Below are 25,730 nucleotides of genomic sequence, written 5' to 3' on the forward strand. Positions count from 1 at the left end.
AGGTGCAGACAGAAACGTGCTCAGGATGTCAAAATTAAAAATTACAAAAGGTGACCAAGTTTGCATTTGTACTTGTAGCCAAGGGAGGGTAGGTATCAGAGGCAGACTGTGACTGACAACATGTGTCTTCGCAGGTCCATCTGTGCTGCTTGGATGTGCCAGACAAAGTTACCTTGGCAACTGAGCTGCAGCTCTGATAGGAGTTCACAGAAAAGAAAAAGCTTAATGCAGCACAAATCGCCTCAAGAGTATGTACGCGACAGAGAAGCAAACATCAAGGCGACTGCTTCTAGGAAACTCAAACAAATGCTTGAGTGAACATGATGTAATGTAGAGCAAGGAAATAAGTTGAGAAACACCACGAGCTGAACCCGATGACACAAGCCCATTTAGTGATTTATCCCTTTCTCTTACAAACACACAGCGCTGATACTGAGAGGGGGAGTTTCATTTCACACACACACACACACAGATGTAATCTCTAACTAATCACATTTACAGGCCTTGGACAGAGCAGCTACACAACAGTGATGAACAGATGGCCCACGTACACAAGGTATTGCTGGGATTAGCCTGGCCCGGAAGATGTAGGTGGTACGTAGAGTTACCAGGAGACAGTGTCTCACTAGTTCTTTAATAAATTACACAAGAGATGGGGGGGCAAAGAAGTTGCTGTGCATCTATTAAGATATTTTTTATCAACATTTACATGCAGATGACTGTTATACACAAATTAAGACACAGTTCTTAAACCAAGTGTGCTCTTGTTTACTATTCTGTACGGTTGGGAAGCAACAGTTGCAGTTTGCACCTGTTGATTTGTTTTGTTTACAACAAGGAAGTGAATTAAAGACCAAAAAACCCCAACAAATATGAAGTGAAAATGCAATGCAGGATTTTTTCAATAGACACAGTACAAATGAAACGTGTGTTGCATAAGTCCCACGCTGCAAACCTGCATGCTGAATAGAATAAAGAACCAACCACTTTACTAAAAAGACTTGGACAAATGATTCAGATGTACACATAATAAGCTTTCACTCATAATGTATCACTAACTAACACACCATTCTTCTTACATCAGCCCATATCATGAGGTAAAAACCAGGAAGAATTCCAAAAAGATTCCTTCTTTGACATATGGAGGTCTGGCAATCTTCAACATTTGGAAAGAATGAAGTTTCATCCGCGTCATCTCACCACTCAATCAAATAAAGCTTTCAGAACTAGTATGATTGCAATTGTGAACACTAAGTAATGAATACATGCATTCTACATCTCTTTTTTACCATTATATAAAAAAGAGGCTGCTGAATCAAATGAGATTGTAATGGCCCTTTTCTGCATGACACAATTCCACAGCAGCACTGTAAAGGCATGCAAGTCATGAGTCTGAACCAGTGACCTCTGGGTCAAATGTTAAGTGTTGAGAACAGCAGCTCCACACAGCCATACTAGATATTGATATGGAACATTCCTCTGAGCCCTTTAAAATGGACTAGCAACAGCAATGTCAAACGGGACATTAACAAAGAGTGAGTCAGACAGAGGACTGAGTGGAAGGAGACGAAGAAGAAGAGGAGGGAAAAAAAGCCAGACTACTAGTAAAAAGTGATGAAACACATTGTGATTACCATTTCCACCAAGGAGTACGTGAGCAACGCAGCTTAAAAAGAGGGGCCAATTTAGATGAAAAATTCAGGGAAATGTAGATTATGGAATTTGTACATTGGTACATACAGGTATATTATCAATCAGTGCATATCTGGAGCTAATTTTGGATTCATCAATTTACATTAAACAATGGCCACTCCTATCATTCCATTTACAGAATCATTTGTCAAACAAATACAAAACCCAGATTTCAGCTGTGGTGAAACTTAAAGAATGCAGAATAATATGCTATTTCTATACGCTCAGTCTTAATTAGAGTTCAGGGTTGCAGCAACTAATTGTCCACTCCTAACTATTATGATAAACAATACATTTACACTTAATAAAAGTGTTGATATTTATAAATAAAATGAGATGATGTGAGTTAAGGTTCTTAAACGTACTTTGCTACAGTAAACTAAACAGGCCACGAGAACAACATCATCATGTTGAAGTTTGGACAACAATAGCTAGGGCTCCGTTATCTTGTTAAGGAAAATGTGCATCCCTGTGTGTTTCCGTCAACTGTTGTAACGCAGATAATGGGAACACATTGGAATAAACAGTGGGAATGTTAAAAGGTGCAACTTAACGGAAATAAAGACCAACAACAGCTGTTGCTCTGTGGTGGCATTTTGTTGCCGTGATGAGTAAAAATTGGCCGACTGAATTAAAAAAAAATCAAGAAATCGCCATCTCCTATAAGTTTAGATGAAAAGTTCCGTTATCCCAGCAATATCTTAACTCATCAGGATGAATTTTGTCATGTAAGATGATAATAACTGTAAGCAGATTCAGTTATATACAGATCCAGTGGATCAAATGTAAAAAATTCAGGTGCTGGTATGCATAATGCAGGTGATGAAGTGTTTAAGCCTTGGCGGAGGTCTGCACTCTGACTGCTCTTGTTATAGTCATATTATCTTCTCGTACAAGTAAGTGAAGGAATGTTGTGGTTTCGGTCTCCACATAATTCCTCTCACCTGCTGTATCGCAGTTTTTCCAGTACAACGGACTGTATAATTGGGAGGGAAATTTCAGTCATGTAATTTCCAAACATCCTCTTTAACTAGCTAATCCTGTTTCCAGTGTACTCTACCTATTTTTAATTTCCTGTATCCATTATTTTTTAATTGCAAATCCAAAATGCTTTAAAAACATTTCACTCTTAATGACAATTAATGAACCAAATAAAATGATTTATCGAGAGAGAATTAATCGATTGATCATAACAATAACTGTTATCGCCCTCAAGGGGCAAAAGGAAGAAGAAAATTGTTCCTTAATTGTCATTCTTCATAAACAAATATTTAAACAGTACATTATGTCCATTTGAGTAGCTTACTGAGCATTGTTAGTGATATATTTAAGTCTTTAAGTCTGGACCCTCTCTTCCTCATGATCTAAAACCTTATTATTTTTTAAATTTCAATCATTTCAGAGCCACAAGGGTGAAAAACACAGTCACCACTGCACCTTTTTCTGCGACCAATATGTGCTATGGCGGAGACAAGACAGGCTATAACTGTACACACAACTGTTCGTGGGTGAACCCACGCCACACCCAAAACACTCCCCGGAGGGCAACTGTGCAGGGGGTTCGCCGCCAATGAGCTATCCACAGCACAGCACAGAGAGGCTGCAGTGGGCATGGCTGCTAAATCAGCTTTACTGGGCTAACAAGCGGATAAATAGGTCGACCAAAAAGTCCCCCAGCTTCCCTGAACACAAGCCAACTGTGAGGAGACTTGAGTAAACAAAGTAAAAATACTGCATCCGGGGAATCACGCGTGATAAATAACCGCCTGTCCACGCTCTGTTCACAATGCTTTCTAATATTAGCATGTGTAACTCTATCTAACGCTAGCATGAATCGTTAGCTTAGAAAGGGGGAGCGCATGATTTATTACCAGCATGATAATCAAACTCCCCCGCGCCGCCTCTTCCTATGCGTGGTTGTGGAGCAACTGTGTCTTCACGTGGGAGCAGAAGAACGTCCAAAAAAGGGTCTAATATGCATTACTGCACCCAGAAATTGACAGTTTAAGCTACAATCCACCCGGAAAATAACCCCCGTCCCGCCTCTTGATGGATGCCGATTTTACTTAGATAATGGGAGCACCCTGCAATTAAAAACAAACACACCCAAACCATCCACGGGGCTTAGCTAGCTACGTCGACGGCTGGAAAGCCGCAAAATGAAAACAAACTTTGCCTCCCGCTGTTCGTAAACTCACCGAAGTGCGCCGTTTTCTTGTCTTTATCCTCCTGCTGACATTCCAGCGGGTACATGAGAAGACAGCGTGCAGCTATCAGTTTTTAGGCTAACGCTCGGAACACGACGACGCGGCTCGCAACAGCTGTCCTCTGTTTTGAATGAGGGCTGAGGAGATTCACGTCTGCTGGGCGGAGCTATGGGGGAGCGGGCGGGGCAGTCCGCCCATCACCCCGAGCACCCCAGGTGGTCAGGTTAAATCTTTAAATATTGTCTCATTTGTATCTGCGAGATATTCAGGTTTGTAATCCAATATTTGGTCAAATCTGGACTTGGACACACACTGTTTGTTGTGGTGTCTTCAGGGAGAAAGCGCGGTGTGAGAGGTTTGAAACGAGCGCAAACTTCATGCCTGTGATTGTGGCTCCCTCTTGTGGCCAAAACACAAAAATGCAACACCAGCTCAAAGTGCAAAATCTCACTTTTACTAACCAGTCAAACTATGCAAATAAACCCCACAGTGAAATTACAAACATTTTTTTGCAAAAAAAACCCAGAAAAGATGGCTGGGATTCATTTAAAGAATCAGTATGCTATATTTGCAGAATGTTATAAGTAAATTTTAGTGTGTATTCGCTTCCAATTAGAAATCATTTGGTTTCCATAGCCTCAGAATAAGCCATTCATATGTAGCAAAGGCAAAGGTCTTGCTTTGAGGTCACCATCCTGGGCCATTTATTACAATTTGCAGTGTCAACACTTAATTTTCCCTTATCCGTTCACATTGGACCTTTAACCAAAAATCTGGCTAAGACAACAGACAGACAGAATAACTAATTATAGTAAAATTATATCATAATCATAAAATATCAAAATATACAGCATGAAATTGTAATTTGTGTGATTCAGTCCATTCAAAAATATCCTGTGAGACCAGATCTAGAATTCATCTTTTTTTGGTTGATTTTTAGGTCCTTCCAAAAAAAAAAATACATTCACATTCAGTGTGAGAGTGAATGGTTGTTTGTCTCTATCTGTGTGTGGCCCTGCGATGGACTGGCGAACTGTCCAGGGTGTACCCCGTCTATCGCCCGATGTAGCTGAGATTGGCACAGCACCCCCCGCGACCCTCTGGTGGAGGATAAAGCGGTAGATGATGACTGACTGACATTCACAATACTGTAATTAATGACAAACTGCTAAAAATCTGAATTAAAATCAGTTTATTTCTTTCATAGATATGATTGAACTCAACAAGTAAAATTGTTAAATTAACATGGCTTCCTTAATGGAGTGAGGTAAAACATTCGGCTCCAGATAACAAACAACTTTTAACTTTGACTGAATACCAAAACAATGACAAAATGAAGTGTCAAATTCATTCCCCAAATTTCAGCTGCCGTTCTTTTTCTAAACCATGCAGCTCCTTTGCTCGATTTTTCAGCTCCTCCGCTTTCTTCTCATCCTTCTCTGTACCATCGCCCAGTTTGTACATGCGACTTGCATTGGCACAACCCCACACGTGTCCCAGCTCACAAGCTCTGTTGGCGTACTTCAAAGCTTGTGTCATATCTTTGGAATTGCCCGCAATGAACATAGTACTGAGGTTAAAGCATGAAGGAGCGAAGCCACCGGCACAGGCTTTCTCATAATACTGCCGCGCTGCCGTGATGTCAGGACCTCCTTCCATAGCTTGTCCATCATGGGCTAACAGGCCAACGTTATGACAGGCATCCATAGACTTCTTTCCTCCAGCCTGGCAGGAGCGCATAAAGTATGAGTAGGCTGTTTTCAGACACTTGCTCACTCCACCTAGTGGAAAGATTTAGGAGATTTACAAAGAGTATAATACAGAAGATGCTCTGCAGTCAAGATTGTATGCAAGTATAATACTTACATTTACCAGAATTTAAACATCTTAAATTCACACATGTGAGCACAGTTTTTAATATCAAACAGCAAATATTTCCAAATTTCATGCAAAACCTTTTCTTGGTAATGTAGACGGTGTCTACAGGACTATATTTAGCTTGGCTACTTAAAGACGTGTGATTAATCTCTCACGTAAATCCGTCCATCTGTGCACGACAGCATCAAGACCTTCATGAACTCTGAATACTCTCCCACTGAGTTTACATTTCTTTAAAATAACAACACATCCCTTTAGATGAACATTTCTCAATGGTTAAACCTAGTGCTGTTGTTGCTGCTTTTAATGTGGTCATTGCTGCTCTTGTAGTGTTATTACTGGTCTTTAATTGTTATTGTATATGTGAAGAAGGGTTGAATTAAACATATATCTTTGGTGATATATCGTCATCCTTCCTAATGCAATACGATAATCGATGCAGTGGCGCTGCTCAAATGAATGAGGGTAACTTTGGCAGAAGGGAGTTTACAGCAGGATAACTGTGGAAAAGCATTATTTGTATGCAGGGGGTTTCAAATGAGCTATGTCTTCTTACTTGATTTATAACATCAGTAGACATTTCTTGATCAGCTAATGATCTTAATTAAAAGGTCTTCTTCTGTAGCACATTTTGTAAACTATGTTCCCATTTAGAGGATAATGGCTGATAAAGTACAGCACATGTGAGTGTGAGTGACAGCTGAATCAGCCAAATCACAAATGTGAGTTCAGAGTCCAGCATGTACACGTACTTTTAATTTCTCTCTTATCATAACCGGTCATATTTTTTAGTTTGTTTTATGACATGCAATAACCTATGAAGTACATTTCTGAGATTACTGCCCCAAACACCAGAGGGTGAAAACATACAGCAGGCCAAACTGCTGTGTTTACCTTTGCCTGTGATGTGATAAGCCCCAAGTTTGTAGCAGCTCTCTCCATATCCATGTGTTTCACAGTTACGTTTGAGCACCTGAGCTGTAGCTTCATAGTTTCTCTTCACTCCTTCCAAATAATCTGCAAGTCTCTGGCAACCTAGAAAAGAAAAAAGATTTAAAGAAAAGTTCCAATGTGGAACTGGGATGTGTATGTTTGTGTGTGTTTTGTGAGGACCAAAAAATGAATAGAAAGTGAGGACAATTTGGCTGGCCCTCACATTATGACACCCCTAAAAATGTCTTTTTCAGGGTTAAGACCTGGTTTTACAGTCAGGGTTAGAATTAGGTTTAGGTTAGTGTAGGGTACAGGTTAGGGTTAGACACAGTTGTGATGGTTAAGGTCAGGGTAAGGGACTAGGTAATGCATTATGTCAATGAATATCAGGGGCATTTTCTGCCAGCACACTATACTAAAAACGCGTGTACAGCATCTATGCGATGACATCAAACGTCTAACGTGCGCGTGTAAATTCCATTCACGCCTCAAATACGTGACATGAAGACCACGCGTGACTGTTAAGCGTACAGACACACACTGTGTAGTGTTTGTGGAAATCAAACAGCGAGGGGTCATTTGTGCCGTGCCACGCGCGAACGCAGCGGACGCCCGTGCGCACGCTCGTCTCAATGTACAAATAATTATCTACTTTATTTACAAATACTAATGTTGCATTCTCTGTCATTAAAACATTAAACATATGTGCCTGGTTGTCACAGTCAATAACATCAGAAGAGAGCTTCCCCCGTGTGCATAAAGACGCAAATGCCGCTGTTCACCACACAGGTGCTGAAAAGTGACAAAACACATGCAGATGACCAGTGGCAGTGTTTTGTAATATCCTCGAACTGGCTGCAATAAATGCCTCAGTTCTTTATAAAAAGAAAAAAAACATGCGTTGATGACACGAAGAAACTTCATCGTGCGCCTCGCAACTGAACTGCGTTCTGTCCACATGAGCACAAAAGCCCGACACGTCGTGGAGCGTGAGCCCCAACAGAAGCAGCAAGAGAGAAATGATTTGATATACATATGTTAATGCATTAATTGATTAAAGAGTTTTAAGTTTAAAGAAATAACTCTATTGAGTTAAATGAACAAGAAAAAGGGCTTTTATCTGTAATTTCAAGAGTGGATTCCATTTCTGTTGGTCAATAAACACAGTTTCTCACTTGTTAGAATTCACATATGTAAGTGGGCATGTGTTGTTGTTCAGCACCGTTTTCTGTGTGCGTTCCGGGACCTGTGTCCTCTCACGTAAACTTTACAAATTGCACGCTGGTTGTAGGCTATACCTGGTCATATTGCGCTGTTGGTTATGTTTAACGTGATGATTACATGCTGCGCGAATAGAGTATAGGATGATAAAAAATACACGTACTGCAGGTTAATAATCGGCATGACACTTATCACCCGTCACCCTTCATTATTTGGTGTACTCGCGATACGCGTGTCTGTACGCACGCGTGTTTTTCAGTCTTTATGCAGGCGTAGGCGACGAGGTTAAAGCGTTTTAGTATAGTGTGCTGGCATAAAATGCCCCTCATAAATGAATGCCCTCACTATGAATGCTATACAAACGTCTGTGTGTGTGTGTGTGTGTGTGTGTGTTACCTTCAGGATCCTTCTCACTGTGGCACTGGAAGCTGTACTCTATTCCCAGATTGTCCAGAAACTGCTTGACTTCCTTCTCGTCTTTAAAGTCTATAAGTCCAGCCATGTTGTCGGTCAGATAATCACATGTGTAGCACTTGGCTAAAAGCTTTCACCACATCCACTGAGACCTGTGACCTTGGTGGACGAATGAATCAGCGACGTCGCTACAGCGTTTCCTTCGAATACAAATATCAGCAAGGGTAGTCACGGTCTATCGTAAAGTTGCTATAAAAGCTCCGAGCTCACCAAAGTGTCTCATTTAAAACGTTTCCAGTCAAAAAAGAAAAGCATGTTCATGTTCCTGTTCCTGTTGCTGCTGACAGGTTTCCGTCGTCCCGCCCTCTTTGGGGTTTACTTCCGATGTTGCGACCTTTATTTACGGTCTGTCAAGGCAAAAATAACCCCAGCGACTTCCCACTGTGAAAAACTCTACTCCTTCGGCTTTTTTTGTTAAACCTATACTCGCTGCAGTGATACTTTAGTTGATACCTTTAGAACATGAATTCCGCTACAACAGACTTTCGTCGATATGTTTGCACCCAGAGCGTTTTTCCGCAACGGAGGCGACAACAAGTGAGTTAGCTAGCTGCTGTCGCCGCTAACGCCGCCGCCGCCGCTGCTGCTGCTCGGTGACAGATAAACATTAGACACCGTAGACCACTAAAGCAGATAAAACACGCAACCGCACTACGGACAGCGAGTGGTGGAAAAAGACACCAGTCTCTGGTACATAAGCTAAAATAAGTGAGTTTTTTTTTTCTGTTACAAAGCTACGACCATGGCCTGTAGTTTCTTCAACACGGTAAGTTTCAGATTTAGCCTTCACTTGTTTTCTGTGACGTATTTATGAGAATGAGAATCCTCGTAGAATATTGTTTAAATGTTATATTTGACGATCCGGAATTAACATTACAGATAGGGCTGCAACGATTATTTGATTAATCGTTTATTAATCAATTATTAATTAATCGTCAACTACTTTGGTAATCGATAAATCGTTTTTTTTTTCATAAATTAAAACAAGCTTTCTGATTTTTCAGCTTATTTAATCTTCTTAAATTGCTCCATACAACAAATAAATCATTCAAACTGGGGATGCACGATAATATCGGCAGGTATTTAGTTTAAAATGTATAATCGGACATCGGCAAACATCAAGATCTGAATACAACAGTAGGCTAAATAGGCTGCTACCTCCTTGATTTCTATGCTGGCGCCCTCTACAACTATTGTTTTTTTATATGTTTATTTATTTTGCTCAGTGGAGAAAATGTATATCTGCTGACATGAGTAGGCAAAATATTATTTAATAGCACTACTGAAGAGACTCAGGGAAAACGTATAGGCTATATATCAGTATCAATTTATTGGCATATCGGATACCAGCAAAATGTCCAATATTATACATCCCTAATTAAAACTGAATAATAATGTTTACAGATTGAAATGATGCAGATAATTGTATTTCAGATTTGTCTAGCTGATGACCTACAGATATCAACATCATTTTGACTTCAGTTTTGATTAATCAATATAACAGTGAGATATTGTATGTGACTGCTAACTTTGACAGAGATATCTGTAATTCAGACATTTATTTTTGATAAGTCAAAATACAAAATTCTGTAATTCAAAATGTCTTATTTCAGTGTTGACTTACCTCTGTTAAAGAAGTGAAATTTGCTTGCTCCATGTTGAATAGGAATAATTTAAGTATTTATACATATCCAGACTAAGTATTAACTGTTAAAATAAATGGCCTTGTGTTATTAAATGTTTTTCAGGAAGAGGCATCCCCTGCGGCACTGACAGACCTATGTCTGACCTATGTGAGCCAAAACTTCGAGTGTTTCTGTGCCAAGCGCCCCGATGGTTCTCTGTGCTTCAGAGAGGCTGTACACTTCCCACAAGAGCTAGCAGACCAGCTGCTGGCCAAGATGGCGACTGAAGGTAAAATCCCACAACACATAGAGCTGGTCATTTCTGAACCCACACAATCTGTGACGTGAATGGCAGCTGGAACTGTCCACACCCAGGAACTCTGGAAAATGTCCACACCCAGTTGTTTTGACATTATTTGGAGTTCATGACTGAAACGGCTTCAGTCTCAAGGGTCTGATAGTAAATTGAGGAGAAACTTCTTCACTATCCCATATCATTATCTAATCAAGAGCCAGAATTCCACAAAGAGCTAATCCTCTTAGTGCTGTTTGTCCATGATTAAGTGCCCCCTCCTCAAAGTTAAAGAAAAATAAAAGAGCTTTTTTTAGATGGTACAGATGGAAAGTGAACATTAACATGTTGTCACTCTGCAGGTCTATTGAATGACAGCACCGTGGGTGTATTTCGTAACTGTGAATACCTGCGTCTGAGACGAGCCTGCATCCGTACAGCACGTATCTCTGCGGAGGCCTTCCAGAAAGCCATCTGTCCTCACAGACTGTTGGAGCTGGATGCTGCTAGAGTCAATGCAGACCTCACTATCCATGATATTCTACAGGGACTGGCTACCAATAAATACTGCCAGGTAAAGTGGAAGTATGTTTGTGTGTTGGCTGAGCACCGCTCCCTCGATCATCATATAAAATAACAGCTTGTTGGTTTTGTTTACTTTGTTAAAACTCGACAGGAGTCCCTTCAGCGTCTGAGCTTAACAGGTCTCACCATGTTTTCTCTGGAAGAACCAATCCGGTATCGCTTCAGCTCCCTCCCGGGCCTCCGCTCACTCTCTCTAGCCAATGTAGACTTCTATGACTCTGGGTTAGTGGACGTGTGCTCCCTGCCCCGTCTGGAAAGTCTCGATATCTCCAACACCTCGATCACCAACCTCACCCCTCTGCTGGGCCTGAAGGAGCGTCTGCGCTCACTAACACTACACCAGCTGAAGAGGCTGGAAATGAGCACGGCTCAGCTGCTGGGAGTCATACGCCAGTTGGATGTACTGCAGGTAAGAAGAGACTGAAACTGTTGATTTTATTTTGAAATATAAAGTACAATGATGTCTTTGTGTTTTGACCAGCCATAATTCTTTGTGCTGTTTTGATGTTTGTTACCTGTGGCTCTGCAGCACCTGGACATCAGTGATGATAAGCAGTTTACCTCGGATGTGGCTCGTCAGCTGCTTGGTCAGCCAGGAATCCTGCCCGCTCTTGTTTCTCTAGACGTGTCAGGGAGGAAACATGTATGTGTGCTTGTGTTTGTATACGCTAGCCTATATAATTTCTCTGAAATCCATCAAGTGAGTTGTCATTTCTTACATTTGTTTATATTGTAGGTGACCGATGCAGCTGTGAAAGCATTTGTTGAGGAGAGACCAGGTATGACCTTTATGGGACTTCTGGCTACAGACGCTGGTTTTTCTGACTTTCTCTCTGGAGAAGGAAATCTGAAGGTATACAGATGTATAGATTAACACCAAAACACTGACGACTGTGCACAGTAATGTACTTTTGCTAAAATATCTTTTGTGTGTGAACAGGTAACTGGTGAAGCCAACGAGACCCAGATCTGTGAGGCTCTGCGACGCTACAGTGAGAGGGAGGGTTTTGTGAGAGAAGCTCTGTTTCATCTATTCAGCCTGACACATGTCATGGAGAAACCGCGCCCTGACATTCTTAAGGTGAACTGACAAAATTGCTGTGGAAGTTTTCTGCATGTAGATTATAGGTAGTTTTAATGTACATAAGCATCTCGCATAACTGTCCAACATGTTGCTAAACAGGCTTCAAACTTGGTAGGTGAGTTACTAAGGGCACCAAAATATAAAGTGGAGATTTCAGTACAAATGCAACAGATATATTGACAAATGAGAGGCCTCTTCCCCCTTTCACACATTTAGAAATTTCAGAAATATTCTGAAATAATAATTACAATACTTAAACAAAACTTTTGTTGTAATAATAGTATAAGTGACCATTGAAACAGAACAAAAATACACAAACTTTTCTATCATCTGACAAACAATGAAGAGTCAGCCTCATGTCCTCTTCCTACAGTATACTTATTATTATTGTTATTCCTAAGCCAAGTTCCTCATCAGTCGCATTTAATGCTATATCATACTTTAATTTTTCCCTCCGTTCTTTGTAGCTGGTTGTTTTGGGGATGAAGAATCATCCTGCAACTCTGAATGTCCAACTGGCAGCGAGTGCCTGTGTGTTCAACCTGACAAAACAGGACCTTGCAGCAGGAATGCCAGTCCGACTCTTGAGTACCGTCACTCAGCTCTTACTGGAGGCCATGAGGACATTCCCGAACCACCAACAGGTAATTTCATGCGCTGTCTCTGTGGTACATATCAGTCATGATAAACAGAAACTGTGTCAACTCAAAGACACTTTTAAAATTCTATTTTAAAAGGTCCTTTTTCCCTGAAATAGTTTACTAGGAGATAGAGAAAATAGGGTATTTTAAGTTTTGTGGGGTTATGCCATCAGTTCATATTTTTTGCAACGACCCCAGCAATATTCTTTTACAAGGCACAGTCCTCCCCGCTTGTCAATATTAAAGGCATCTCATCTGAGCTCTGTGTACAGCCTCTGAACAATCTTGCCTGTGTCTGGATACTTTGACCAATCACAGGAGAGATGACTCAAGTGTCTGCTGCAATCAGTGACACATCAGTGTCATTTCTGATGTGTTGTGGAACTCGCCACAGCTAAATAAGCTGCTTCCGTATTTCATTTTTGAAATAGGCTCTTAGGAAATAGGAAATAGGCTCTTAGCAAATATAAGACGTTGAACAGTACAAGAATTTGGGGATTTGGTCATAGCCATATTTTTGAGCAGGTATGCATGACATGCATAATTGGATTACGTATTGTTTTAAATTTTTTGATGAAGCATTTGTGTAAAGGTGACACAGGGAGAAGAGCTAACATGTGAGCCATGTAAGATTATTTCTGCCTCTAAAGCACTGATATCCACTCTGTTTCCTGTGTGCACAGCTGCAGAAGAACTGCCTGCTGTCCCTGTGCAGTGATCGTATTTTGCAGGAGGTTCCATTTAACAGGTGCCAATTACAAATTGTGTTGTCAGCATCACTGGATAGTAGCACTGCAACTGTTTTAGTTAGTTAGTTCTGATACATATATAAATACATCACAAACAAATGAATAGCTTGAAAACTATATCAAATTTATTTCTGTTATTCCTTTATTTTTTATTTATTGTTTAATTTAGTAATTTAAAAGGCATCCATGTATATAGGATGTGTTTATCTGCCTTTCTTCTGGATTGCCACTTATTCTTAAATGCCTTTTCATGAAGATTGAAATTACATAACTGTGTAAAAAGGGCTAAAGATATTAAGTGAAACATTAAAAGTGGGAACAAAGCAACACATAATGATGATTGATTCTATAAAAGTAGGAGAATAGTTCAATACTATTTTGAAGAAAGGGCTTTTTTTTAATATTTGTATTTCTTTATTCTCTCAGGTTTGAAGCTGCCAAACTAGTGATGCAGTGGCTCTGCAACCATGAAGACCAGAACATGCAGAGGATGGCTGTGGCCATTATTTCCATACTTGCTGCTAAGGTTCGGTATATGCTTTGTTGTATTAATATCACACTGTTTTTCCATGCCTCCTTTACTAAATTAAACTTTGTAACTTTTCTCCAGTTGTCCACTGAACAAACAGCTCAACTGGGAGCAGAATTGTTCATCGTGAAGGTGAGATTGTTATCGCTTCTGTTTTCTCCTCCATTGTTAATCCTTTACCAAGAAAGGGGAAAATAATCTCTCTCTCTCTCTCTATCTATCTCACAGCAATTGCTCCACATAGTGCGTCAGAAGGCTACTCAGGGCGTGGTGGATGCTACCCTCAAATTTACACTGAGTGCGCTCTGGAACCTTACTGATGAATCACCGACCACCTGCCGCCATTTTATCGAGAACCAGGGCCTGGACTTGTTTATTAAAGTTCTAGAGGTACACAGAAATATTTGCTGCAAAGCTGCTGCTGAGAGCACATTTCCATATTAGTCAGTCATCACACTAAATCATGCATTGCTCAGTACTAGTGCAGCAGGTATGAACGCCTTCAGGCCAGTATGACTCACTGTTTTTTTTTTTGCTTCTGCTTCCACCATGCTCCCTGCAGTCCTTCCCCAGTGAGTCTTCTATCCAGCAGAAGGTTCTGGGCTTGTTGGTGAGTTAACCGCTCTGTTTTTACCCTGTAGAAAAACTGAACGCTGAATAAATTACAATATTAAGACATAATTATTCCCATTTCACCTTCTGTTGTGTAGAACAACATTGCAGAGGTCGGGGAGTTGCACGGGGAGCTGATGGTGCAGGGGTTCCTGGACCACATCAGAACTCTGCTGCACAGTCCAGAGGTGGAGGTCAGCTACTTTGCCGCAGGCATCCTTGCACATCTGACGTCACGAGGAGAGGAAGCCTGGACGTTGAGCCCTGAGCTACGATCCTCACTGCTGGAGCAACTGGTAGGAATGAGCAAAGCTGCAAACTGTAAATACACTGTACCCAATCATATACATATGTTATGTTGGTATGAAGTGTATATGTATGTGTGTGTGTCTCCAGCATGCTGTCATCATGGACTGGCCTGCGCCAGACTGTGAAATGGTTGCCTACAGGTGAGCGGCTGGTTCCACGTAATTTTAATCAAGTGCATAAAAACAAGTAGGCTCATACTTTACTGTAAGGATGCATTACCTGAAATTAGGCCTGGGTGGAATACATAGTTTTAAAATTATTATATATTTTCCAAATGTGACATAGGATTACATAACTCAGTTTAAGTAAAGCTCATATAGAGAGTTTTTTCATATAGAGAGTTTTACACTAAATGGCACCAATTCTTTAAAAAATATATATATATTTAGTGCTACATTTATCTTATTGACTAAACATTTTATAAAGTTGATTTGATTCACTTAGCTCCTGTCCTGTTCTCCCTGTCCTGTAGGTCTTTTAACCCCTTCTTCCCTCTTCTGGAGTGTTTCCACACACCCGGTGTCCAGCTGTGGGCAGCATGGGCCATGCAGCATGTCTGCAGCAAGAACGGTGAGTCACAGATGCTGCACATGCACAGACCAAATCATGCCTTATGGTTTGTTATAGGAGCCTGTTTACATGCAGCTTTGGAAAAAAATGCATGGAAGATAGTTGATATTTAGGTAAATGTCTCCCACTGCCTTGCTTGATGTACGTAGACTAGGCCTACGCAGAACAAACGTGGAGTCATAATTACTAGCGGTGTTGTGGACACTGTCTACTGTCTCTCTCCGCCGTTGATGTGAGATTCTATGTAGAACAATGAGCGAGTAATGATAAGCAAGTGAGAGCAAATGACATGATGCCTGGGAAAAGCAAATTCCAAGATCTCTGTCTCACCAAAGAAAATTGCAAAGACTTGCCCAAACCTTGCAACAGTAAAGTATGTATAGATGTTGCACATGAACAAGCCAGTAGGAAATTCACTTAGTCATTTACCCCTGTGTCTGCAGCCACTCGTTACTGCAGCATGTTGTTGGAGGAAGGCGGCCTGCAGCAGCTGGAGCACGTTCACACACACCCACAGACCCACAAAGACGTCAAACTGCTGGCCGAGAACATCCTGGAGAGCCTGCAGCGCCACAGAGCGCGCACTGGCCAGCCAGCAAACACACAACACACAAGTCGCCGCCCGCCGCCACAATGACCTCGCCAGGGTAAAGAGACACACACACACAACACACACTGCTGGTCATTTGCTCTCAGTCTTAATGCTGGCCAGAGATTTTTCATAATTTCATATTTTCCTTTCAGAAAGTGAGTCTCCCTGACCAAGAGAAAGACTTAAGTGTGGACACGCCACTACTAAGGGGGATTTTGTATGTGTGCGTGCGTGTCTGTGGTATGTGTATCTAATGCACAAACACACTTTATCAAGAATCCCGGACAGAAACGGAGCAATTCTTTGCACACACACACACACACTAACCTTATTTATTTTTTTGTGTTCGTTTCATAACGAAGATATTTCTCTTGTGCGCTCGTTATCATGATGTTCGTACCAAAAACATGTCAGTGCACACATACAAATCTCAGCCGGGGATTGACAACCTCAGAGGTTCATCCAAGTGTCAGCGCTCTGTGTTACGGAGGGCTTCGGCCAATAAGCTCATTTAATATACGCATGACACTGCTGTGAACTGAAGCATGCTGGAGTTTGTCTCAATGCTTGTACTGTTCTTTTATTCTTCTTTTTTTTTTAAACGCCTGCTTGTTTGTTTGTGCTAAAACCTGCGCCTTTGGGTCTGCAATACTACAGTTACTATCCTCTTCATTTAGTCTGTCATGAGCTAAGACCTTTGAGTTGATGTGACAGGACACACTTGTTGAGGGTGTGTCCAAATATCCCAGACAGATGAAAAAAAAAAAACTAAATCACAGAGAAGTTTAAGATGCTCTTTCTTTCTTTTTCGAAAACATCTGTTGCAGTTGAATCAGCAGCCAAGTCAACGGTGCCGTAACTCAAACAAGCCAAACTAGGATCCATGTGATTAATTGTAATTTTAAAGAGCTACATGTCAGTGATTTCTGGTTTAAATGCAAATGTTCATTCTGGACTAAAATGGCAATAACAGTGTGGTCAGTAAAGTCATGATGGATGTATAAGTGTGTGTATAGTCAGTTAGATGTACCGTTGTCTTTAAGACAGAGGCACTTTTCTGAGCAAGCGTGCGTGTGTGTGTATGTGTACAGGTATCAGGAGTGTATGTATTTGTACATATTATTAAAAAAAAATGAGACAGAAATAGTCGTTGTGCAGGAGTGGATGCATGAAAGTTATACTATTGTATGTTGCATTATTTGTCTTTTTCAGTTTATCTGGGTGAAATACTTAGAGCAAAGGATGGGAGGATGAAGAAAAGATGCTTGTACCCAGGAGTGAGTCGGGGGTATTATAGGAAAAATTAAAGAGTATTACTCTTTTTAATGTTTTATCAGTATCCTCCAGGATGCCATTTAACCTGGTGTATTTCTGTTCTCCAGAGGAGCCACGATGTGCCCACACTCATTAAGGCTCCCGTTTCCATTCTCTATGCACACAAATCTAAGCTAAGCTTTACAAACTGTCATCAATGGCACAATAAAGCAACACTATGCAACTTTGTTATGCCTAAAAACAGCTTCAAAATCATATTTAATGGGTTGCTCAATTGTAATTGGGAGAATTGTGTCCTTTTTATTTTAGTTGAACCTCCATGTTTGGACCTGGAATTAACATCCAGCCTAAGCTATGATTAAACTACATCCTCACATACACTCTGTGTACATCTGACTCCGCCTCCATGGGTGGCACTGTATCTCTCTATAGGCTAGTGTGTATTGAGTCAGTTTCCTGTTGACCTTTAAATCACAGAAAAACAAATGGGTAACAGTAATTTGGTGATACAAATTAGATCGAGCACGGCTGTTGTTATTGCTGTGTTGTCCAAAGAAAGACACCGTTGCAGTTTATACGTCATCAATTTCTACAACCGGGGCAAAGACCAGGGAGGACATTTTGCCAAGTCTGGCTCCAGTACCACTAACCATGTACATGCAGGAGTAATCGGACTATGAATCGCATTATCTAGGTATGTTAGTCCGACTATGACCAGCTCGATTTTAGTCGGACTAACGTGTTTATGTGACCGTAAAGAAACCACACAAATGTCTCAGTCTGGCTAAGCATGCATGTAAACGCATTGATTGTCATATCATTTTTTTATCTTTTTAACAAGTGACTATACAGATGTGTTCATTCTCGATGTGCCTGTCTGTGACAGCTAGAGAGAAGAGTAGCTGACTAAAGGGTGCGTACAAAGACCTGTACTTCACATTGTTCACATGTGATGGGATCCCTCAGGAGGGATGTTAACACCAGACTTTGATGGGGCCAATGTAAGATTGGTGAGCAGGTAGAACCAGTGTGTGTGACTTTAAATGTTGGTGATTTAAACTGCCAGAATCAGGCACAGCACGTTAAAGAGTAATGCTGAACTGAGGTCAGTTAAAAAGGCATCAAACATTTAATAGTCACAACATGTCCAGAAAAAGTTGCATAGTGTTGCTTTAAAAAAAAAGAAAATCATAATTTTGAGGGGGGAAAAGTGAATTGTGGCTTCTGCAGTGACAGGAACCAAAACGTCTATGAAAAATGTTTGTGTCAATGGAAATAAACTAAATATAATGGACTAAGTGTTAACTTGAAAATAGCCATTAGCTGAACACACATCACCTCATCTCCACAGTGAATTATTGCCTTGTTTTCTGTAAATGATTTGTTGTATGAGCTTGCAAAATATTGTGCAGGTCCCAGGCTGCACTTTCAACATAAACAAAGCATTTAAAGCTTTAAAAGTTTTGCCGTTTCTTCTGAAAATGTTGGATTATTTGTTGGCCAAGAATTTCTCCCTTGGGTTTTTTTTTTTTTTTTTTTTCTTAAACACGGACACAATTCGAGATGAGAAATGTAAAAAGGTAACAATACTATTTATCTGCTATGATGGTGTCATGTTGCTGCTGAGAGTCATGTTTTCAAAATTGGAAAAATAAAGAATGTACATTCCCATAAACTGGAGATGACACTTGTGTTGCCTTTTTATTCAGTCACTTCTAATGTTCCTATAATGTACAAACACCTACTATCAAAGTCATTATTGTCATATAATAAATGAAATCAGGAGTCAATTTAAGTGTTGTGTTGAGTGACATGATGACACAGACTGTTAATGTTCTACCAGGTACATGAGAGCAGTCTATTGGCCAGTGTACTGTGGAGGTCTCTTCTCTATGAATGCAGCCATACCCTCACGCCTGTCCTGGGTGGGGATGACCTGCAAAGAGAGGGGCAGGGATTACAGTAGACATATGACCATGAGAACATGAGACTGCAAAAATGGGTAAACTCTACATTTTAAAATCAAAACACAAAGAGACTGGATGTCTTGTTCCTATTTGTATTTATTGGTGGGCTACATTGTGTTGCACTGGTAGGATGTCATGCAATGCGGCCTCCACACCTCATGGAGGAAACACAAGTAAGATGACCGCAATGAACTGCCTGATAGACACACAGCTTAATACTTACACACTAGACCTTTAAGGATAATCAGGATGAATATCTTACCCGAGCATAGCACATTCTCTCTATAGCCATCGCTGAGCTGATGTCGACCTGTAAAAACACCATTTTCAGTCAGCAAACGGTGGCTGGGAGGGAAAATAATGAGGAAATGTGAAATGTATGAGTCATTGTACCTCGCTGCCTCTGTTCATCGCTTCTTTTGCCATTCGCACAGCGATCGGAGCCTGAGCAACACAGATGAAGAACATCACAGCTGAAGGGTGATGACACCTCTCATATGAGATGCTGAATGGAATGTAATTATTACTGATGTAATGGAAAAGGGCCTTTACTTGGAGAGATCCACTAGCTGACATCATGCAACAACAAAAAAGATGCCATTTTGAAGGAGCGCTGCACTTTTCAAATCCATATACACATGTAAGTGGCAGCATAGATACCAGGCAACTCATCTCTTCACCAGTTGTGTTCCTAAAAAGTAAAGATGGAGGATAGCTGCTGTGCTCCAGGATAACAAAACAGTCAGGAATATAATGTTTCTGCTTGTATCCATAGTTGGTTTTGTGATATATTATATATGATATACAGTATCTCCATGGATTTAAATTCATCATTCATCTTTGCAGGATTACGCCCCCAGATTACAACAACTGTGGTCGGATGCAACTCCTAATATTTTATGATTTTTTTTTTTTTTTAAACAAACCCTCACCAATTCTTTAATTCAAAGCAAACTAGTGTCACTTACTCAACCAACACTAACACCAGTGTGTGTGTTTGTATGTGCATTATTTGTGGTCATTTCTCCACTTGACTGCCACTCCAGCAGCGCTCCACTGCAGGCGGCTGAACTGGAGTGGAAAATATATGGAACGACAGAGGCCTGAAGAGAGGGGGGGGGGGAGAGAGGAGGAAGGAGAGAGAAAACACCTGGGGGAGATAAGGAGGGCAGAGGGAAAAGAGGTAGAAAGCAAGCAGAGGAGATGGGGAGAGGTTGCTGAGTGGTGGTGGAGGAGGAGGAGGAGGAGGAGGAGGATGCATCAGTGTCTGAATTGCGTCAGAGAGAAAAAGAGTGTGTTTTTAGTTTTGGTCTGACCTGGGGCAGAATCTCTCTGGCCAGGCTCAGTGCTTCTCTGTAGGCAGCGTCTCCTGTCTGGTTCTGTTCTACAGCTCTGTTTACGAGCCCCATCTCCAGAGCTGCCTGCCCTCCCACACACCTCCCTGATCACAGACACACAGTGAGAGAGAGACAGACAGACAGAGTGAGAGAGTGAGTGATCCATGAAACGCTCATGATACGATAAGCATCGTGTTCCTACAGCAACATGTTTGCATTTCTATACCCGTGAAGATGAGCTCTTTGGCCAGAGTGATGCCCACCATCCTCGGCAGCCGCTGACTGCCCCCTGCAGGACAGACCACGTCAAGGTCAATGTTGTTTCTCTACAATGTGCGATATTATCGTGCATTGCAGTAAAAAAAACTCTCACAATAAGTTAATCGTGCTGAATAATTGTGAATGGGGAACATCATTCATTTATTTATAAGTGATTTATTTTCAAGCACAACAAGGGATAGTCTGCCATAAACCATGATTTAGCCATAGACCATGTATAAAAATGTGGGCGTGGTCTTCTACTTTCCTTCTGAAGCCAACCAGGAAGTAACAATGCATTGAATAGGTCGCTCTTCAAATGGAAGTTTTAGTTCAAATGAGGTCAACATTTTCTTGAGCAGTTAATGGTCTACCTCTATCTCCAGGTTCAGGTCTTCTTCAATAGCACATGATGTCAATTTTGTAAATTATGTTCCCATTCTCAAATCTCAAAGCTTCAAAATGGGAGTTCATGATTTTTTGTTGACATGTTCTTACAACAGTACAACATTTTGTTATGTTTTTGTTGACATAAGTAATGGTTTTGTCATGTTAATTATAGATTTTTTGGTAATATTCCAACATTTCTTTTTTTTTTTACATAATTTGGTTATTTAAGTAAGGTTTTAATACGTTTTGTGTTATATTACATTTTGTTGCATTTTGAAATAATATTAGTAACATGGAAATTTCTCTCAAATCAAATAAATAAAAAAAAACAGTGTTCAAAACAGTCGGTGTTTAAGTATTTGTTGATCTTTTCTGACAGGTTATGGATACAAGCCAAATGAAGATAATGGAGGTTCCATCTGTTCATGTTAAAAAATCGAAACAGAAACCTAGATTGAATAATTATTCAGTGGGGATAATTGTGACAGGACATTTTTCATAAGTCTCGTGCCTTCACTCAGCTCATGGGTGTGACCTCTGTTAGTCTTACCCGCTCCTGGGAGCAGCCCCCGTGTCGTCTCAATCAGTCCCATCTGTGCTGAATACACTGAAACACACACACACATGCAGAGGACAGTTGAAGGTCTAGTAAACGAGAGAGAACAGAAAGTCTGACTGACGACTCTTTTAGAGCAACAGAGACAAGCACCTGCTTACCTCACTTATCAGCCAATCACCAAACTGCATAAAACAACCAATCAGTACCAGCGGCATGAACAGCTGGGCAGATGTTTCTGACCTCAGCAGTGGTCTCATTAGTCTCTGAGCTCATCAGTGCATCATTAATCGTGGAGCCTCCAAATGTCAGCTTCAGCTCAAACATCCACTGACTCACAGTCAGTCAGTGTCTTTAAACACCTGCTGCACCATTTCATCACACACTGTATCTGTCTTCATTCCATTACATGTAAACTGCATCAGGTTGAACATATTTCCATCAATTCCATCAGCATGAGCTCACAATGACTGAAATAAAAGGATAAAAATAATAATAATAATAATAATAAAAATGTTTCTTGAACTTTAATAATTAAAGCCGTCTCCTTGACAGGAAACTTAAGCGACCCACGGGTCAGACTGAGCATGAATAAGCAACACTGAATTAAAACTAGCGTCAGTCATTAGTCTGAATCTGTCACGAGGATCTAAAATGTGTCAAAGTCATGACTTTCAGTGCTGAACTGGAATGTAATCATTCATAATGTTAATGTTAGTAATAGCGGCTCATATCACTGCATTCATTTCCAAAATAAATTTGTTGTCACTTTATTACTTTTGATACCAAGGAATAAATGATATTATTACTTTTTAAAGGAGTTTATGTAATAAGTAACTTATTATACTTCCTGAATAATTGAAGCCCAAAACTGGAGTAATCGGACTATGAATCACATTATCCAGACATGTTAATCTGACTAAGACTAGCTCTATTTTAGTCTAGACTAACGTGTTTACATGACGTTAAGAAAACTTTTCTCAATTATGCAACAATGAGCTTTATATTTTCTATAACATGTACCATAATTCACCTGTCTTTATCATTAGCACTTTACTATCATCCAATGTCACTGGCACTTTATTAACAGCTGTGTATGTTTGTATATGAGCATGTATATGTATTTCCTCCTTTATCTAACATTTGTATTTCTGTGAGTTCTCATGATCTATGTTTTTGTTTTCATTCACTTATAACATCAACCTGCCACTGGGGGGACTCCAGGCAGAAATTAGCCTCTGGCTACAACCTGGCAAATTTACATTTTAATGTTTATTAATAAGCATTGTCCCTTTCCTTTAACTTTTAACATGGATATAAACACACCGACGACTCACCTGCAGTGCGGAGGTCACAGGCCAAGGCAAGCTCCAGTCCACCGCCCACGGCAACACCATCAATGGCTGCGACGGTCGGCATGGGCAACAGTGCTGCATTATGACAGAGAAATAAAAAGTGTGCATCTGTGTCTACACATTCAGGCTACAGCGTCGGTCAGCTCTGTACCGTACCTATCTGAGTCATGAGTGAACGCAGGCCGTGAACAAACAGGTCAGACTCGCTGTCCGTCATCAAAGCTCTCTCCTTCAGGTCTGCGCCTGTGAACAAGCAGCATCACTCGTGTGTCTCACACACACACACACACACACACAGACGCTCAGGTCTGAGATTTTACAGAGCATATTTTTACCTGCACAGAAAACCTTTGGTACTAAACTCTTGAAGACGACCACGCGGACTGATGAGTCACTGGACAGAGTGGACACCAGCTCCCTCATCTGCACTCACATGGCACAGTGTCTCAGTCTGTGTATGCGCATCCTTGGATTTGTCACCTCTTCAGGACATTTTTTTTTTCTGACATAAACACTGAGGTTTGTCAGGACCAGTGGTCGTCATGGAGACCAGAACCTGGTCCTAATGAGGCAGGATCTCATTTGTGAGGAACTGCTTGTGTTTGAATTGTTTGTAAAGGCTTTGTTTTGGACGCTTAAATGAACGAGGCTCAATGCAGTGTGTTAAGAAGAATAGCCGTGAGAGAGATGTAGACGTTGGCTCACCTGTGACACAAACACATGGCCCAGAGCGTTTCTTGCCTTATGTCGAAACATTTGCACCTCCACTATTCCTAAAAAAAAAAGAAAAAAAAAGAAAAAAGCCATTGTTTTTTTTGTCGGTTGTATTGTTTGAAAACACAGGTTAGAAAACAGTGGCTTTCTGTGCAGAGAAGATCTTAGAGAGTAACCACCTCAAAGATTATCACAATAAATATTGTCAAATCAGTCAATATCAATTATTATTTTTAATAAATGACAGATAATTGAAGACTGGAATTTTATCCCAAAGAAATTAAATATTCTTTATTTTATCCCTTATCTTTGTTCATTGTTATGATTACTTTTTCATTTTGTGAGTAGTTGCCTCTGACCAGTTTTTTTCATACTTACTTGCCTATTCATTGTTATTTTCTTGCTTTTATTTCTCTTTTGTTTTTACTTGCACATCTCATTAGATTTTTGTGTCTTTTGTGTCCATGTTTTCCTACATTTTCTTTTGCTTTGATGATATACACATACACACATATATATATATATATATATATATATATATACATAGGTTTTTTTTAAATGTCAGAAGCATTATTTGTGAATGTTTTATTTATTTGTTTTTCTCTACTTTTTCCATTTATTTGCCTAATAACTGTGCACACATACGTACACTCCTGAGAAAGTCTTAACTCAGTTTTCCTTTGTTAAATATTCAGTTTTGGGGGTTAATTAACATTTTGGATTGACTGAGAGAACTGTATTGTTCAACAATAACATAAATCCTCAAGAATATAACAGGCCTCATAATTGTGCATGCAGTGTACATACTATTATTATAATTATCAGTAGCAGTAGTAGTAGTAGTGTGAATTTCTCTGTGAGATGAATAAAGTATCTATCTATCTATCTATCTAGTAGTAGTAGTTAAAGAGGCATTTCACAAATATGAGGTATAACAGATTTAACTAACTAATATATTATATATATATATAAATAATTGTCTTCAATCAAATGTAACAAAGGTTAACACATCAATATGTTTATGCTTTGGCACACAAACACAGAGTGTAATCATTTTGCCTGTTTGATGTGTTTTCTACTACATTCAGCATTTACAAAATGTTTACTCATGCACACTTGCCTCTTTAATGCATAACATTCAAATCAAATGAAACTGTTCTTAAATGATTGCGACGCCCTAATGCACAGCCAGATTTACAGTATGTAATGTCTCATAACTTAATATAAAAGTATGAATATTCCAGAATTGCTGTCACTTGTGGGAATAAATGTGTGTTTAGTTTGTTGTTTTTACACTTCGACGCTTTAATGCTGTAGAGCGTGATATGTGTGAACAGTTTGTCAAAGTGGTGAATTATATGAAAAGTGCCTCCCTACCATCGTCTTCCTCCTCTAACCGCTTCACATCCACCTCCACAGGCTCTGCGGCCGCCGTGTGCTGCTGCCTACGGCTCGATGCGCGAATGCCTCCCGTTAGAGGCTCACGTCCACCGGCTAACGTTTGCGCTCCGTCGCGGTGAAACGCAGACGAGGCCCGGAAGTGCGTTCCCCGCAGCGTTGCTTCCAGAGACTTCCACGACCAACACCACGGCCCGAGCTTTAACATGACGCGCCTGCTTCCTTGCTTTTTAAGCGGGAGAAAGAAGACGAAGGAGAAGCCGCAGAGTTGTAGTACAGGAAGTTTGATGCAGGTAAACAGGATTAGGAAGCGAGTTTAGCTGCTCCTCGTGTGACCTTCAAATGACAGCAAATAAAAGGGTACAAATGACAGCGTTAACAGCCTGAAGCACAATCATTTACCACTTTATTAAGTACAGAGACAACATCCACGATATCAAGGTTTTCTTGATATTATCGTTACAGCAGAGTCTCAAACTCAAAATGC

The 25,730-nt window shown here is 40.4% G+C and overlaps 4 protein-coding genes and 1 long non-coding RNA gene across 8 annotated transcripts in view; 1 reads left to right on the forward strand and 4 right to left on the reverse strand.

The window, feature by feature from the left end:
* The window catches only part of ralgps2 (Ral GEF with PH domain and SH3 binding motif 2), a 71,894-nt gene extending 67,856 nt beyond the window's left edge, over positions 1 to 4,038 (reverse strand). For both annotated transcript variants that reach the window (XM_058638477.1, XM_058638476.1), the window contains exon 1: positions 3,891 to 4,038. The gene's annotated coding sequence lies outside the window, so the exon portion shown is untranslated. The remainder of the gene's footprint in view (positions 1 to 3,890) is intronic.
* Positions 4,039 to 5,076: 1,038 nt separating this feature from the next.
* On the reverse strand, positions 5,077 to 8,670 carry LOC131465441 (cytochrome c oxidase assembly factor 7). The gene is made up of 3 exons (XM_058638125.1): positions 8,328 to 8,670; positions 6,672 to 6,812; positions 5,077 to 5,680 (listed from the first exon to the last, which is right to left on the reverse strand). The coding sequence occupies exons 1-3, from the start codon at positions 8,431 to 8,433 to the stop codon at positions 5,247 to 5,249; spliced, it is 681 nt and encodes a 226-aa protein (XP_058494108.1). The 5' UTR covers positions 8,434 to 8,670; the 3' UTR covers positions 5,077 to 5,246.
* Positions 8,671 to 8,751: 81 nt separating this feature from the next.
* Positions 8,752 to 18,948, forward strand: zyg11 (zyg-11 family member, cell cycle regulator). 2 transcript variants are annotated; one of them, XM_058638121.1, is made up of 18 exons: positions 8,752 to 8,942; positions 10,154 to 10,319; positions 10,685 to 10,896; positions 10,999 to 11,316; positions 11,437 to 11,550; positions 11,644 to 11,760; positions 11,848 to 11,988; positions 12,459 to 12,635; positions 13,316 to 13,380; positions 13,808 to 13,907; positions 13,992 to 14,042; positions 14,139 to 14,300; positions 14,473 to 14,520; positions 14,621 to 14,818; positions 14,919 to 14,971; positions 15,304 to 15,401; positions 15,845 to 16,048; positions 16,146 to 18,948. In XM_058638121.1, the coding sequence occupies exons 1-17, from the start codon at positions 8,868 to 8,870 to the stop codon at positions 16,036 to 16,038; spliced, it is 2,289 nt and encodes a 762-aa protein (XP_058494104.1). In that variant the 5' UTR covers positions 8,752 to 8,867; the 3' UTR covers positions 16,039 to 16,048; positions 16,146 to 18,948. The 2 variants fall into 2 exon arrangements, with proteins under 2 accessions (XP_058494104.1, XP_058494105.1); XM_058638122.1 differs by having other exon boundaries at positions 8,803 to 9,171.
* On the reverse strand, positions 9,712 to 11,745 carry LOC131465442 (uncharacterized). The gene is made up of 3 exons (XR_009241315.1): positions 11,627 to 11,745; positions 11,423 to 11,526; positions 9,712 to 11,310 (listed from the first exon to the last, which is right to left on the reverse strand). It is a non-coding gene; the product is annotated as an uncharacterized LOC131465442 (long non-coding RNA).
* echdc2 (enoyl CoA hydratase domain containing 2) lies at positions 18,940 to 25,730 on the reverse strand. 2 transcript variants are annotated; one of them, XM_058638123.1, is made up of 11 exons: positions 25,223 to 25,728; positions 23,837 to 23,904; positions 23,467 to 23,554; positions 23,288 to 23,374; positions 23,114 to 23,206; positions 21,771 to 21,827; positions 20,799 to 20,861; positions 20,552 to 20,676; positions 19,629 to 19,679; positions 19,498 to 19,545; positions 18,940 to 19,204 (listed from the first exon to the last, which is right to left on the reverse strand). In XM_058638123.1, exons 1-11 carry the CDS (start codon positions 25,449 to 25,451, stop codon positions 19,127 to 19,129), a joined length of 987 nt encoding a protein of 328 aa, XP_058494106.1. In that variant the 5' UTR covers positions 25,452 to 25,728; the 3' UTR covers positions 18,940 to 19,126. The 2 variants fall into 2 exon arrangements, with proteins under 2 accessions (XP_058494106.1, XP_058494107.1); XM_058638124.1 differs by lacking the exons at positions 18,940 to 19,204; positions 19,498 to 19,545 and having other exon boundaries at positions 19,654 to 19,740; positions 25,223 to 25,730.

This window comes from Solea solea, chromosome 9, assembly GCF_958295425.1.
Source record: "Solea solea chromosome 9, fSolSol10.1, whole genome shotgun sequence".
In the NCBI taxonomy this organism is placed as follows: Eukaryota; Metazoa; Chordata; class Actinopteri; order Pleuronectiformes; family Soleidae; genus Solea; species Solea solea.